The sequence below is a fragment of the Ornithorhynchus anatinus genome, chromosome 6 (genome assembly GCF_004115215.2).
Source record: "Ornithorhynchus anatinus isolate Pmale09 chromosome 6, mOrnAna1.pri.v4, whole genome shotgun sequence".
Taxonomy (NCBI): Eukaryota; Metazoa; Chordata; class Mammalia; order Monotremata; family Ornithorhynchidae; genus Ornithorhynchus; species Ornithorhynchus anatinus.
The window spans coordinates 21,192,660-21,206,581 of NC_041733.1; the positions used below are offsets into that span (position 1 = coordinate 21,192,660).

General features: G+C 46.6%; 1 protein-coding gene and 1 long non-coding RNA gene across 8 annotated transcripts in view; one reads left to right on the forward strand and one right to left on the reverse strand.

Annotated features, from left to right (window-relative positions):
* The window catches only part of HUWE1 (HECT, UBA and WWE domain containing E3 ubiquitin protein ligase 1), a 125,367-nt gene that overhangs the window by 89,755 nt on the left and 21,690 nt on the right, over positions 1-13,922 (forward strand). For all 7 annotated transcript variants that reach the window (XM_029068098.2, XM_029068096.2, XM_029068095.2 and 4 more), the window contains 15 exons: positions 989-1,055; positions 1,471-1,685; positions 2,288-2,499; positions 3,037-3,219; positions 4,177-4,349; positions 4,954-5,102; positions 6,709-6,784; positions 8,211-8,309; positions 8,866-8,999; positions 9,617-9,785; positions 10,947-11,175; positions 11,615-11,793; positions 12,263-12,352; positions 13,007-13,161; positions 13,815-13,860. In XM_029068098.2, coding sequence (XP_028923931.1) covers positions 989-1,055; positions 1,471-1,685; positions 2,288-2,499; positions 3,037-3,219; positions 4,177-4,349; positions 4,954-5,102; positions 6,709-6,784; positions 8,211-8,309; positions 8,866-8,999; positions 9,617-9,785; positions 10,947-11,175; positions 11,615-11,793; positions 12,263-12,352; positions 13,007-13,161; positions 13,815-13,860 — 2,176 coding nt within the window. The remainder of the gene's footprint in view (positions 1-988; positions 1,056-1,470; positions 1,686-2,287; positions 2,500-3,036; positions 3,220-4,176; positions 4,350-4,953; positions 5,103-6,708; positions 6,785-8,210; positions 8,310-8,865; positions 9,000-9,616; positions 9,786-10,946; positions 11,176-11,614; positions 11,794-12,262; positions 12,353-13,006; positions 13,162-13,814; positions 13,861-13,922) is intronic.
* LOC120638439 lies at positions 8,705-10,949 on the reverse strand. The gene is made up of 2 exons (XR_005660095.1): positions 10,865-10,949; positions 8,705-9,921 (listed from the first exon to the last, which is right to left on the reverse strand). It is a non-coding gene; the product is annotated as an uncharacterized LOC120638439 (long non-coding RNA).

Sequence of the window (13,922 nt, forward strand, 5' to 3'; positions counted from 1 at the left end):
TAGAAATTGGGAGATGTGGTTTCTACTCCCAGCCCCGCCACTGGCCCGCTCTGTGACTGTGGGCAAGTCATTTGACCCCTCTAGGCCTCAGTTTCCTCATTTGTAAAGTGGGATATAGCAGATTTTGGAGCCTCATCGGGGACAGGGAACTATGTTAATCTTAGTATCTACCCCATTTAATATTTAATAAAACATTTAATAAAAGTCTAAATTATTAGCGCTGCAGCCTGCTCTATCCAGACAGACTCTTACGAGTGTACTTATACCGTCCCCAGTCCTCGTGTATATTGTGTATCAAATTATTTTGACCATTTTAGTTGTAAATATTTTTAGGTCTGCCTGCCCTATTAAGAGTGCCAGCTCCTTTGGGGGTAGAGAACGTGTCACTTCTTTATTGTTTCCTTCCCCAAAGCCTAGTGTATGGTGCACTGAGCCAGGTGAGGACAAAGGAAAAAGCAAAATTCTTTAACAAATGTCTCAACCGCAACGTGAAGAATACACATTTCGGCAGCACTGGCTATGAATATTACGTACTGTTTTCTGGTGGACTGACTGATTTGGGATAGATGGCTTCCCAGAGTAGCTTTCGATGAACCAGTGTGGCCTAGTGAAAAGAGTGTGGGCCTGGGAGGGACCTGGGTTCTACGCCGGCTCCACTACTTCTCTGCTGTGTGGGCAAATCCCTTAACTCCTCTGGTTCTGTTACCTCCTTTTGAAATACTTTGAACCCCACATGGGCTATCCAACCTGATTAGCTTTTATCTGACCTAGCATTTAGTAGAGTACCTGACACGTAGTGAATGCTTAAATAAGAACAGTGCTTGGCACGGAGAAAGTGCTTAATAAATACCATCATTATTATTTTTAAAAAAAGAGCTTTGTGGTACTGGAATAAAGCGTGGTGGAAGTGATAACTGATTCCAAAGATTTCACCCCAGAAATCAATTGTACAGCCACTCTTTAACTCTTCCTATCTCTTCCTCTGTAGACTCAAGTTTTTGCTGCTGATGGAGCAGCCACGGAAACACCTCAATCAGGAACCCCCCAAGGAGAAGGTAAACGTGTCTTTCAAGTGACTAAAAGACAATTTAAGGTTTCGGGCATTGGTCTGTGCTGATTCTACAGGCAAGAGAGCCATAAAGTGATAGACTTGGGTTTGAATCCCCGCTCTGCCACTTACCTGCTTGGTTATCTCAAGCAACCACAACTTCTCAGTTTCCTCCTCTCTAAAATGGGGATTGAGTACCTGTTCTCACTCCACTTAAATTGTGGGACAGAGACTGTGTCTGACCTGATTATCTTGTACTCACCTGGTATGGTGCAGACCCATTCCCCACCTACAACGACCTTACAGTCTAGGGGGGAAAGCAGGCACTAATATAAATGAGTAACTTTAACTATGTGATGTAAAGATAGGTACATAGTGGTGTGCAGCAGAGAGTGAATAAACCGGTACTTTTTGTTCAACAGCCTCAACTCCCGAAGAGTCTCGGGAAGGAAAGAAGGACAAGGAGGGGGACCGGGCCTCTGAAGAAGGCAAGCAGAAAGTCAAAGGCAGCAAACCCTTAATGCCCACTTCCACCATCCTTAGGCTGCTGGCAGAATTGGTGAGGTCCTACGTTGGGATTGCCACTCTGATTGCCAACTACAATTACACCGTGGGCCAGTCGGAGCTGATCAAAGAGGTATTTTGAGCAAGAAATATCCTCCCCCCCCCACCCCAACAGAATGGGGATTGAACTCGGAGGTGTGGTTTAAGCTGAGAATCAAAGTTTTAAAAATGCAGTTTTCATGTGAACTCTACTCCAGAAAGCCTTTACATCTCTAATTGCTCATCTAGTCTTTTGACAACCTTATTATTACAATGAGTCAAGTAATCAATCATACTTTGAAAAGGAAGCCTTGCTTTAGAGTAGCGTACCTCAAGTGAAAGGCTATTCTTTGGTAGCCCTGATGTGAGACCTATCCTATGGAAGAATGAAATTTAAAATGGAAGCAGGAGAGAAGCAAGCAGTTATAATTAGTAGACATATGTCACTCCAGTTCAGAGTGAAGCGGAAGACCACAGTATATGTTGACTTGCTAATTTTAGTTCTTTTTACCTCTGGCTTTTTTCTTCCGCCTATTCTCCTCAGTGCCCTCATTATTCAGCTATAACTTTCTTAAAATAATCTTGCTGGGACCCCCTACTTTAAGAAAGGGAGGGATTGTGGCTGTACTTAGTACGGAGATTCTAGATGACTAAATAAATGTTCTTATAGCTAAATGGTGATTAATGACTTTTCAGGATTGTAGCGTACTGGCTTTTGTCTTGGACCACCTCCTCCCTCACACCCAGAACGCGGAAGACAAAGACACCCCAGCGCTGGCTCGTCTCTTCCTCGCCAGTCTGGCAGCTGCAGGGAGCGGCACAGATGCCCAGGTGGCCCTTGTTAATGAAGTGAAAGCTGCTCTCGGCCGGGCCCTGGCAATGGCGGAAAGTACAGAGAAACACGCCAGGTAAAAATGGCTTCGTGATCCAGAAAAGGACCTACGTATATGGGGTTTCTGACCCTCACCGAGCACGGACCCGACTTTAGGTTGGACTTTTCAAGCTCTTGCCGTTCGGATTGGGCCCTTTAAGAAAGGCTAGTCTAGTACGCGCAGCCGTGATTCAATTTCCTGCTTGCTGTAGCTTTTCTTAACTCTGCTGCCTTGTTATTGATTAGGCTAGCCTGTGGGGTTTGGCAGATTCTGATGTAGCTGCCGAAAGACAACTTTGCAAGTTTTTGAAATCTCAGGCAAGCTTTCAACTTAAATGCTAAGATGTCCCCGCGGCCATCTAAAACGCGATTTCGTTTTTGGAGTTGCCGGAACGTAAATTCAGGATTCATCTGAAGCCAGCCCTGTTCCCTCCCTATTACATCTCTTCCTAAGGAAAAATGGAGAGGGGCCTGAGAGGATCCTCTGGGGCGACTTAGGACCAACTGAACGTACGCTGAAAGGCAGTGTGGTGGAGGTTCAAGCAGTTGGCTGATGCCTTGCTCTTTTTTTCAGACTTCAGGCAGTGATGTGCATCATCAGCACCATCATGGAGTCTTGTCCCTCCACCTCTAGCTTCTATAGCAGTGCTACTGCCAAAACCCAGCACAATGGCATGAATAACATCATCCGACTTTTCCTTAAAAAGGGACTGGTGAATGACCTGGCCAGAGTGCCTCACAGCCTTGATCTCTCCAGGTAAGAATTGCAGGACTGGCCTCCGCTTCAGTTTTAAGATCTGCCCTGTGTCGCAAGTTGTGTCTGGGGGCAGGGCGGTGTTTTTGGGGGGTGGGAACAATATTCTCTCATTCTTAATCATACATTTGGCATTTAAGTACCTAAAAATGCTCCCCTGGATTTCTCCTCCTGCAGCCGCTACCTTGTTTCACTCCCAATGTGATGTTCACTAGTCCAGTACCAAGTACTACAGTTTTGAGTGCAGTTACAGAACATTTAGGGGCAGGGTACAGGCCAGGAAGTAAATTTAGCTCTATCGTCTGAATTTGGGCAGCAGGGGTGGGTATGGGTCATTCTGCCCATTCCTCCCAAAGGCTCTTACAGTGATTTAAGGGCTCTATGTCATCTCATCTTCACTCGGTCCCTGTGTGATAGGGATGAAGAAAGACCTGCCTTTCTCATTTTACAGATGGGGAAGCAAAGGCATTGAAGTGAATTACTTGCTCCATAGGCAGGTGGACTTTTGTTCCAGTGGCTCCTGGGTATTGTGCTTTATTTACTAGATCATTTTGCCTCTTTTTGCTCTTAATTTACAACCCTGAAATATTCTCAGTCTTGAGAATCTGAGTAACTGTGATCTTCAGAATTCATGTACCTACAGTTTACTTGTAGGAGCAGTCTGTTTTCATTTTGCTCTGCACTTTCTTGCCTTAATTTTTCTTTTTCTCTCCCAGAGCTAAGAACTCTGTTAGTAATGTGGACCACTACCCCCCTCCACATCGTGACCACCCTAGGCCGCCTCAGTTTCCGTTACCCTGGTGAAAACCGCTTACAGATATTTCGTTCGTCAGCTGAAATATGCTTCATTGGGAAGCTGCTGGATTCAGTTATTTCATGTGATGTAATAGCATCTTGTTCTAGAAGCTGAGAAAGTATTTCCTTTAAACTCACACTCCGCGTCTGCCTCTTGTCTCTCAGTCCCAACATGGCCAACACTGTCAATGCGGCCCTAAAGCCTTTGGAGACGCTCTCACGCATCGTAAACCAGCCCAGCAGCCTCTTTGGCAGCAAAAGTGCTTCCAGCAAGAGCAAATCAGAACAGGATGCACACGGAGCCTCTAGGGATGCTAACAGCAACCAGCAGGATTCAGGTATGAAAGGAGAGCAGAGTGGTTTGAGCCTTGGAGTCAAGCGTGCTGGTGTCAAACCGTAGACCTCAAAGCAGTCTAACAATCCCCCCGAGAACTAACTAGGTTTACGAGGTGCTGTAGGGGGTGGGCTGGTTATGGATGAGGGAATGAAGAGTGATATGGTCTTGCTTTTAAGAATCTCCAGGAGCTAGGGCTGATTTGGTACAAAGTGGAAGTAAGACTCGTCACTTCTGACTACATGAAGCAATCCAGTTTCCCAAGAAAACACTCCATGTGTAGTTCCACGATCTGGAGTAAAGCAGGGCGGAGAACCAGGGTTGGCAAAAGAATGGCCAGGTCCTGGCTGGCGTCTGGCTCCCACGGCTCCGGAGATCACGTAGTGGTTACCGAGAGTATCTAGGGCAGATGTTTACGAAAGATGGAAGTGGTTGTATTTTGTCACTTAATGCTCCCTCTCCCTCCCTGAACCCTTCACAGTTGGCCCAGTGCAGGCAGCTACAAGAAGGAGTGGTGCCGTCTTTTCGAGAAGCAAGATTGCCTTAAAATACTGTCTTTAGAGAGGTGCAGCCTTGAGGTCTGATACTAATCAGCTCTACTGTTTCAGGAGAGACTGGGGAGGCAGAAGTCCACGAGGAGGATCACGATGTCACCCAGACGGAGGTGGCGGATGGAGATATCATGGACGGGGAAGCCGAAAATGACACGGTGGTGATTGCCGGGCAGCCTGAAGTGCTCAGTACACAGGAGATGCAGGTGAGAAGGGAGAACACACCTGTGAACCTTACTGAATTAAAAGGTCTCTGGGATAAGCTGCGTGCTGATGCATGTTCAGGCAGCCCTCAGATGTGCTATACAATTGATTCCACATAACAGTGTTTTAAGTCAGTTTTGTAGGAGTCAGTTTTCTCAGAGGAACAATGTTTTCTAGGGGAATTGGTTACTGAACTAATGTCAAATAGCCTGTTTTGAGCAAGATTACCCAGCACTGAGTAATGTAACCACCCTACTGAATTTAGTTTGAAACATATAAAGATTCCATCAGCTGTTGTTGACTGAATTCGAAGTAAAACAGATGTCAGCCCTCCCTGGTGATGAAGTCTTGCTGGTCTCCCCCAACTTGAGCTTTCCCACTCCGTGTCCTGCTCGTGCCTCCCAGAGCTAGTACCGAAAAAGAAGGCAGCATTGTAAAACTGAGGCAGGGAACTTTTTTTAAAATGTAGGTCACAAGAACTTGAGGACTGCTATGTGGCAGTGCTTGTGCTTTTGTTTATATCTGGCTTGAAAAAATTCAAGCAAGGGAATCTTTATAGAGCGGATTCTTTGGTGGTTCTGACTCTCAGTAAAGGCAAATTCTGCAACAAGTACAAATTATTGAAAAATTTTAACAGACGATAATGGATGAGGCAGAGTCCTCCAGGCACCATTCTAAGTGCTGGGGTAGAGACGAGTTTATTAGGTCAAATGCAGATCTGGTCACACATGAATCTCTCAGCCCAAGTAGGAAGGAGAACTGGGAATTCCCATTTTACAGTTGAGGAACTGAGGCCCAGCAAAGTTAAGTAAGCTGTCTGGGAGCAGGGAATGTGTCTCCCAACTTTGTTATATTGTATTCTCCCAAGCGCTTAGCTCAGTGCCGTGCGCACAGTAAACGCTCAGAAAATGCGATTAATTGAATGACTTGCCTATGGTCACACAGCAGGCAGGTGGCAGAGCCGAAATTAGAACCCACATCCTCTGAGTCCCAGGTCCAAGCTCTTTCCACTAGACCATGCTGCTTCCCTCATCTAGAGAGGCCTCAAAAAGCACAGGCAGTTCAGCTTGGTAAGTCAGGTGATTCAGTAAGAGAAAAACCCCTAGAATCCTTCAGAAGGTGAATCTTGTCATTACCAACATGGTATTTACTGATGTCCACTGTGCACGGGACACTCCTGAGCACTTGAGAGCATACAGTGCAAGTAAGCACCATCCACACCCAGAAGGAGTGATCTTAAATTTACATTCATACAGAAACGAGCAGTATACAGTCGGTTAAAACGAGTGGTTTAAAACAGGATTTTTTAAAAAAATGGAGTACCGAGCATCAGATGTAAATATGAGTGCTAAGATGACTGAGAGGGTGTCCTGGCAAGGAAGGTGGGCGATTAGTCAGGAGCAGTGTGAAAAATAACCAAATGTCAGATGAGTCATGCATGCCTGACCTCGACCAAGCCTGTCATTTATTCTGTGGTTCCATAGCATGTGGTGATTTTCTGTGCTCTAAACATCAAGTAACCGCTATTCATGTGGGCCCAGAACATTCCGTCGCATGACAGGCCGTACTGAAATGAGCTGACTGTATCCCGGTGTATCTTCTTCACAGGTAGAAAATGAACTGGAAGACCTGATTGATGAGTTGCTGGAGAGAGATGGTGGATCTGGGAATAGTACAATCATAGGTAAGTGCTCCAGAGTTGGGTACGAGCTGGTGGATTTCCCTCTGGAAAGATAGAGAAAGAAGAGGGACTTTGGTTCATAGTCTCTGAGCACTTAGGGCAGGTGAGGCCAACGATCAGGAAGAGTCACGGGCCTCATAAGCATAGCATGGCTAAGAGCTAGAGCATTGGGACCGTCCAGCTTGTCATGACCCAGCGGTAAATAAGAAAGCATAGATCGCATAGGCTTTTCACCGCAAGCTGCAGTTTGGCTAACCTTGATTTATATTTTCAAAACCTTTATCTTAATACATAATACTGGTATTCGTTCAGTGCTTTCTATGTGCAAAGCACTGAGGTAGATATAATACAGTCAAATCAGACATTGTCCCTGTCCCTCATGGGGCTCACAGTCTAAGAAGATAGGAGAGCAGGTATTTAATTCCCATTTTAGAGTTGAGGAGACTGAGGCCGGAGAAGGCAAATGACTTGCCTCAGGTCACAAAGCAGGCAAATGGCAGACTGGAAGATTAGAAGTCAGGTCCCCGACTCTCTTGTTCTTTCCATTATGCTGTGCTGTCTTGTCATTAGTCATAGAGAAGGGAGAAGGAAAACAAGGCTCTCAGAAAACCCCTTCATTGCTGTGTGTCATGCTGACGCATGCTGAGGAAAGGCTGTCAAATGATATTCTTTAACCTAATCCCTCTTGGTATCAACAGGGAAATTAGTATTAGTGTTTATTAAATGCCAATTTAGTGCCTTGCACTGTGTTAGATGCTTAGGGCGTGCAGACTTCAGAAATGAAAAGTTCCCTATCCACAAAGAACTCTGTAACAGATGGACATAAAAAATATTTACCGTTGGAGTAGCCAAATATTTCCATATGCAATTCAATAGACATATATAAAAGTTCTAAAGGCGGATAGAACTAAATTCTTAAATCTTAGTTGATTGATGGTTTGTACGCGTATGGGTGCTGCAAAGGTTATCAGAAGAGCCTTCGGAGGTGATGTTTTAGGAGAGCTCTCCATGTAGGAGAGAGCAGTCGTCTTTTGGATTTGGGGAGGATGTCGTTAGCGTGGGAAACAGTGTGAGCCAAGGAATGGAGCAGGGAGATGAAAGTGAGATTCAGCTGGAACAGAGGCTTGAGAGGAGTGAAGGGAATCGTCGTTAAACCTGGTGCGAGATGTGTAACTGCTTAAAAGAAAACCAGGTCTCCTTTCTGTTGAATTAATCAGTTTACACCATAACCTTATGGAAGAAGATTTTTGATGATCACATGGTTTTGTTGAGCAGATTTAGACGGTGGAAAAGGGGCAAGAGAAATGTACAACATTGGAAATTACTGTTAGCCAGGCATTAAAGGAGCAGTGTGGGGCTTGGTAGACGGCCCGATCCTCGGCGAGTGTTGTGGGGAGTTTGTTAAATCAGGAGAGCTTCTCTTCTTCAGTGGGCAGAAGCGGGGAAGACGAATCCCAAGAAGATGTGTTAATGGATGAAGCTCCCTCCAACCTCAGCCAGGCTTCCACCTTGCAGGCCAACAGAGAAGGTCAGTGTAAAGTATATTTGCCAGCCAAGTCCTTCTTCCCTTGTTCCCCATAAGCATGAAGGTCTGTTCTTTTGTTTTGGGGGTGTGTTTTTTCCCTGAGCGCCCTCCCTAATGACATGCAATAGGACCATTTCTGTATGTAGGACTTGCTCATGTAGAATGTACACATTTGTACGTTCTGACAAAGACTGGTTGGTCTATGCTTAGTTTCATTTTGTTGTTCCCTCAAAGCTGCATGGTACTCACTTTTTCATTTCTCAATTGCTTTGACGGTAACTTAAGAGTGTGGCAGATGTGAGAGAAAGAGCCCAGGAGAAAATAAGGTCAGGGTAGTGAGTGGGAGGTTGGCAGAGGCCACACAGTTTAGCAGACACTGAGCCAGAACCAGGCAATCAGTCAGTCAGAGGCATTTATTTGAGCACCGAGATCTTGGACTGGTTGGTATCACTTTTTTGACGAATGCTTCAAGGTTTGGCGTCTTGCCCTTCTCGCTTGCTCACTGCATCCATTGCAGTCCAGTTCTCCCAGTGATTCCTTGTCTTTTTTTTTTTTTTAGATTCAATGAACATCTTGGATCCCGAAGATGAAGAGGAGCACACCCAGGAGGAAGACAGTAGTGGCAGCAATGAAGATGAAGATGATAGTCAAGATGAGGAGGAAGAGGAGGAGGAAGATGAAGAAGATGACCAAGTCAGTTGATGCATTAAATTTTTCTTGGGACAGGCGTAGCCACCCTGCTGCCGGAAAGTAGGAAAGGAGACGGGCAGCCGAGGCCAGTTATCCCCACCCTGCATCTCCCTCAGCAGCTCAAATCCTATTTTTCCAGAGCTGTGGCTGCCCCCGAGTCTCCTAAGCAGGAGAGGAGAGGCTTCCGCTTTTCAAGGCAGAGAACCCTTGAGTAGGGTGGCTGTGTCACCCTCTCCCCTTCTTGCTTTTTGCTCCTCCCTCATCTCGGACAACCTCTCCCAATAGACGCCCTACCCACCCTGACTGTGTTTCAGGGGAAAAAAAGGTGAAAAAATGATTTTAAGGATAGCTCACTTAAAATATGCCTAGTTCACTTAAAATATGCCACTTAGCCCCTCAACTTATATGTCCTTGTATAAAAAGCCACCCAAAGGTGTGTGTGTATCTTCAAGGAATTACCTCTAAACTAAGAGATGACACCGAGAAAATGACACCCAGAAAAAACAAAAATGCCAAGACCCAGGTTATGCCTTCACCTACTCATGATACATAAACGTTTTGCAGGTTTCCGTTGGGATTACCCTAAAAATCCTAATTCTACCTTCTATTTTTCCATCAAGGATGATGAAGAGGGTGAAGAAGGAGATGAGGACGATGATGACGATGGTTCTGAAATGGAACTGGACGAAGATTATCCAGATATGAATGCTTCTCCCCTGGTTCGGTTTGAGCGCTTCGACCGAGATGATGATCTCATCATTGAGTTTGACAACATGTTCTCTAGTGCCAGTAAGACCCAAGCTCTCTACTCACTGAAATTTTCGTAGCATTTGGTAGGATGAGGAGACCGGAAGATATTCGCAGCTGTTCAGGTTACAGAAGTGTATGACGTTCTTCCCCGCCAGTCTCTCAGCCCATCCTTATTCTTTTGGGGAAGGAATGTCTCTAGTTAGTTTTAAAAAGTAGAAGCTATGCCCTTCAATCCCCTCTTGCCAGATCTGTTGTGCCCTCCCACCCCTTTTCCCCCAGCAGGCAGGCAGAACTCTGGAGAGCTTCTGCAGCCCAGAGAAAAAGAGCGATGGGCCAGGGTGCTAGTAATTTAGGCACCCAATCACACCTTCCCTCCCTTCACTGCCCTACGCAGCAGCGTCTTTCTGGAGTTCCACTTGCTGGAAGAGGCAAGGCTTTTCTAGTAATGGCCCTGTTTTTAGGATCCTAGAATCTGAGAGAGATGGTGGTTCTCATGCCTGGTACTGCAGTGGGAATCAGCTAATCCATCAGGGAAATATCCGGAACGACTCCTCATGCCACTGTTATCCAATCCGCGGGCAGTGGGGAGCCTGGTCTCTGTTTCAGATTGCCAAATTAGCTCAAGATGTGTTTTACACATCACTGTATAGGGAGATGCAGAAATCATTTCCTCTGACTGAAAGGCAAGACATTATATTCAGAAGATATATAATTGTTCTCCCCCACCAGAGTGGTAACTTGTCACAGAGAAGAGACTATGTCTTCTGTTCCCAGGTACCTAGTACAATTTTCGGGAACAGAGGACACTCAAGTACTGTTGATTCACAATTACCCGGGCACGAACTGAAAATGCAGCAGGAGAATTGCATTGCTTCTTAATTTGCTTTTAGCCTACTTTAGGAAGGTCAGGCTGGAATTATGTGAGAAGCTAATAAGCGTAAGAACATTGCATTGCTGAACTTTCTCAGGGGTCCTAGGCAGAGCTAAGACAATTTACACCTCCTGCCTATGGAGTTTAACCCTTCTTTAAATAAGAGTTGCCTGGGTGGTCTAGTGCTCATGACACCAAGCCGGCGAGGTGTTCTGACACGGGATTACCAGTTCCTCGGTGTCCTCACCAGAAAAGAGCTGTAGGAAAACCAATCCTGCGGTAATTAGTACCGTACCGCCAGTGACCTTTATGTTTTTCCTTTCTTCCAGCGGACATACCCCCATCTCCAGGCAACATTCCTGCCACCCACCCTCTAATGGTGCGGCATGCAGATCATAGCTCCCTGACACTTGGCAGTGGCTCTTCAACCACCCGCCTCGCCCAGGGCATTGGACGCAGCCAGAGAACACTGCGGCAGCTGACTGCCAACACGGGTCACACCATTCACGTCCATTACCCCGGGAACCGCCAGCCCAACCCTCCATTGATTCTGCAGAGGTACGTTGAGGGGCGGGCCCTTCGGGGCTCCAGAAACCCGTGACTTTTGGTAGCGTTGTTGATCCCAAGCATTGTCTTGGCCCATTGGATGATATCTATCAATCATATTTATTGAGCGCTTCCTGTGTGCAATCACTTGAGAGTGTATAGTACAGCGTTGATGGACATATTTGCTGTCCACAACGAGCTTACAGTCTCGAGCTGTTGTTATAGCCCAGTCTGTAATAGCATTAACCAGACTGGTAACCAGTTCATTCCAGTTTTTCATGATCTCAAGCGAAACAATTTCTTTTCCTTTACTCTCCTTCTCTTGGAACACTGTTGGGTTTCTCCCTCATTCTGTCGTAAATTACACAGCATTAGGGTTGGTAGTAATGGGGCAGGTTGCATTAGGGTCTCGTGGTTTCCACTGTGACGATAGGATTTTGCGGCCCTGCAGGTTGCTAGGCCCCTCGGCCGCTGCCGACATCCTTCAGCTGAGCAGCAGCCTCCCCCTCCAGAGCCGGGGCCGGGCACGTCTCCTGGTGGGTAACGACGACGTCCACATCATTGCCCGTTCGGACGATGAGCTTCTGGACGACTTCTTCCACGACCAGGGCACGGCCACCAGCCAAGCAGGCAAGTGTGTGAGGAAGGGTTGGTGATTCGGGCCGTGGAACCAGGAGACGGCATTATTGCATCATCCCCGCGGGAAGAATGGGTGTCGAAGTTAAGATTCCAAAGACAGTGGGGGACAAAGGTAATGAGGATTCAGAGGCCCAACAAGTCAGTGCAGAAAACCTTTTTGTGCTCAAGATGCGTGTTCGTTACGTTCACCCTGGTAAGCTTTGGATGCTCAGTTAAAATGAAGCCTAATAGTTGCCAGGCCCTGCAGAGTATTAACCCATGACTAGAAGCGTTAGGGATGTTTGCGACGGATGTTTGCTTTTCGATTCCCCACGGCCTTCCAGATTTAACCCGCTCCCTCAGACATGACATCCTTTTCAGGCAGTCTTCTGTGGCATCTGGAGTTTTGTCTAACTGAACTGGAAATGGAGGGACAGAGGGCGCTGGCTGGTAGTTTCATATTCTTTCGCTTGGTTTGCAGGAACCCTTTCCAGTATTCCAACAGCTCTGACCCGATGGACAGAGGAATGCAAAGTTCTTGACGCAGAGAGCATGCATGACTGCGTTTCAGGTAAGACAGTGAGTGCCTTTCCCCCAACAGTGTTGTAAGAGGTTTCAAGCAAGACTAGGCATCGAAAGTTAGGCGTTAGAGAAGCAGCATGGCTTAGTGGAAGGAGCCCGAGCCTGGGAGTCAGGTTGTGGGTTCTAATCCCGCCTCCACCACTTGTCAGCTGTGTGACTTTGGGGAAGTCGCTTCACTTCTCTGGGCCTCAGTTAAGTCATCTGTAAAATGGGGATTAAGACTGTGAGCCCCACGTGGGACAATGTGATTACCTTGTGTCTTCCCCAGCACTTAGAACAGTACTTAGTAAGTACTTAACAAATACCATTATTATTATTATTAAGGGCAGTGCCAGATGGGCTGATGTCGTCTAATCAAGTGGTGCCAGTTACCAGATCTGTGTCTGAAATGTCCATTTCCCTCTTCCTGCCCCTCCAGTTCCTCTTTCCCCTTCTCTTCTCCACCACCACCAACCAGATCTTCATTTCTTGGAGCCTTCACCAGCTGTCAACTCAAGTAAATGTTCCTGGAGCAAGTGCTTTTAGGGTCCTTTCTGTCATCCCGTTTTCTAAAAAACTAATAAGACCGTCAAAGCTATTGCGTTGCCGAGGTAGCTTAAACCAATCTCTCGAGGGCCGTCCTTGATCGATGTTTTCTTTTTAGTGGTGAAAGTGCCTATCATCAATCACCTGGAATCTCTTCGAGATGAGGAGCTGGAGGAGCGGAGGGAGAAACGCAGGAAGCAGCTAGCTGAAGAAGAAGCCAAGATGGCTGATAAGGCAAAAGAAGAGAAGGAAAACAAAGATCAGAATTCCCAGGTTACTACGCATAGGCTTCCTTCCCTTTGGAGGACTTGTTCAGTATGCCTGCGGATGGGCTTTGGGCTTGCTTTCAGCGGGTGTGCGTATCTCTCGTCAAGACAGTGTAGCTGTGCTTGTCCACGTAGTCTTGAGCTTGTTTACAACATTTTGAAGAAGTGGGTCCAACAGGAACCTGCCTTCGCCACTCGTTGAATGGACTGGTTAGGGGAAGACATTCTCTTACCCTCGGAGCGAAGTGAATGTAGAACCAGAGAAAGGAGTCCAGTGAGGCAACCATGTCTTTATCCCCTTAGTAAGCAGAGCCTTGTACAGAGGACTCCTAGCTCCTGGAATCCTCAATATTGGCCCGATTTGACTTCCCAGGTCAGGGGTAGGGATAGAGGCCAATTTTCTTCTCCTCTTCCAGAATCCGGGATGAATCACTCAGGTTGAGCACAAGGCTTCTACCACGTGGAAATGTACAGGGTCCTAAAGATTCTATCCACACATCTCTCGTCGAGAGGGCTTGGAGTTGTCCTATAAGATGTTTTCCTGTCCCGCTTCCCAAATCTCCTGCGTTCCCCACCTCCTCTTCCCTAACCCCCATGTTTGTAATGGTCTCAAATAATTTGGATATTTAAATGCCACCGGCTTGTTTCTCACCTCTGCAGGGTGCCACGTCCAAAACGAATAGTTCGGCTGAGCAGAATCTCTCAGGTAATTCTACTCCTGTCCGTTGACCTTTCTAATTGATTCTTTTTTCCATCCCTTATTCCTTC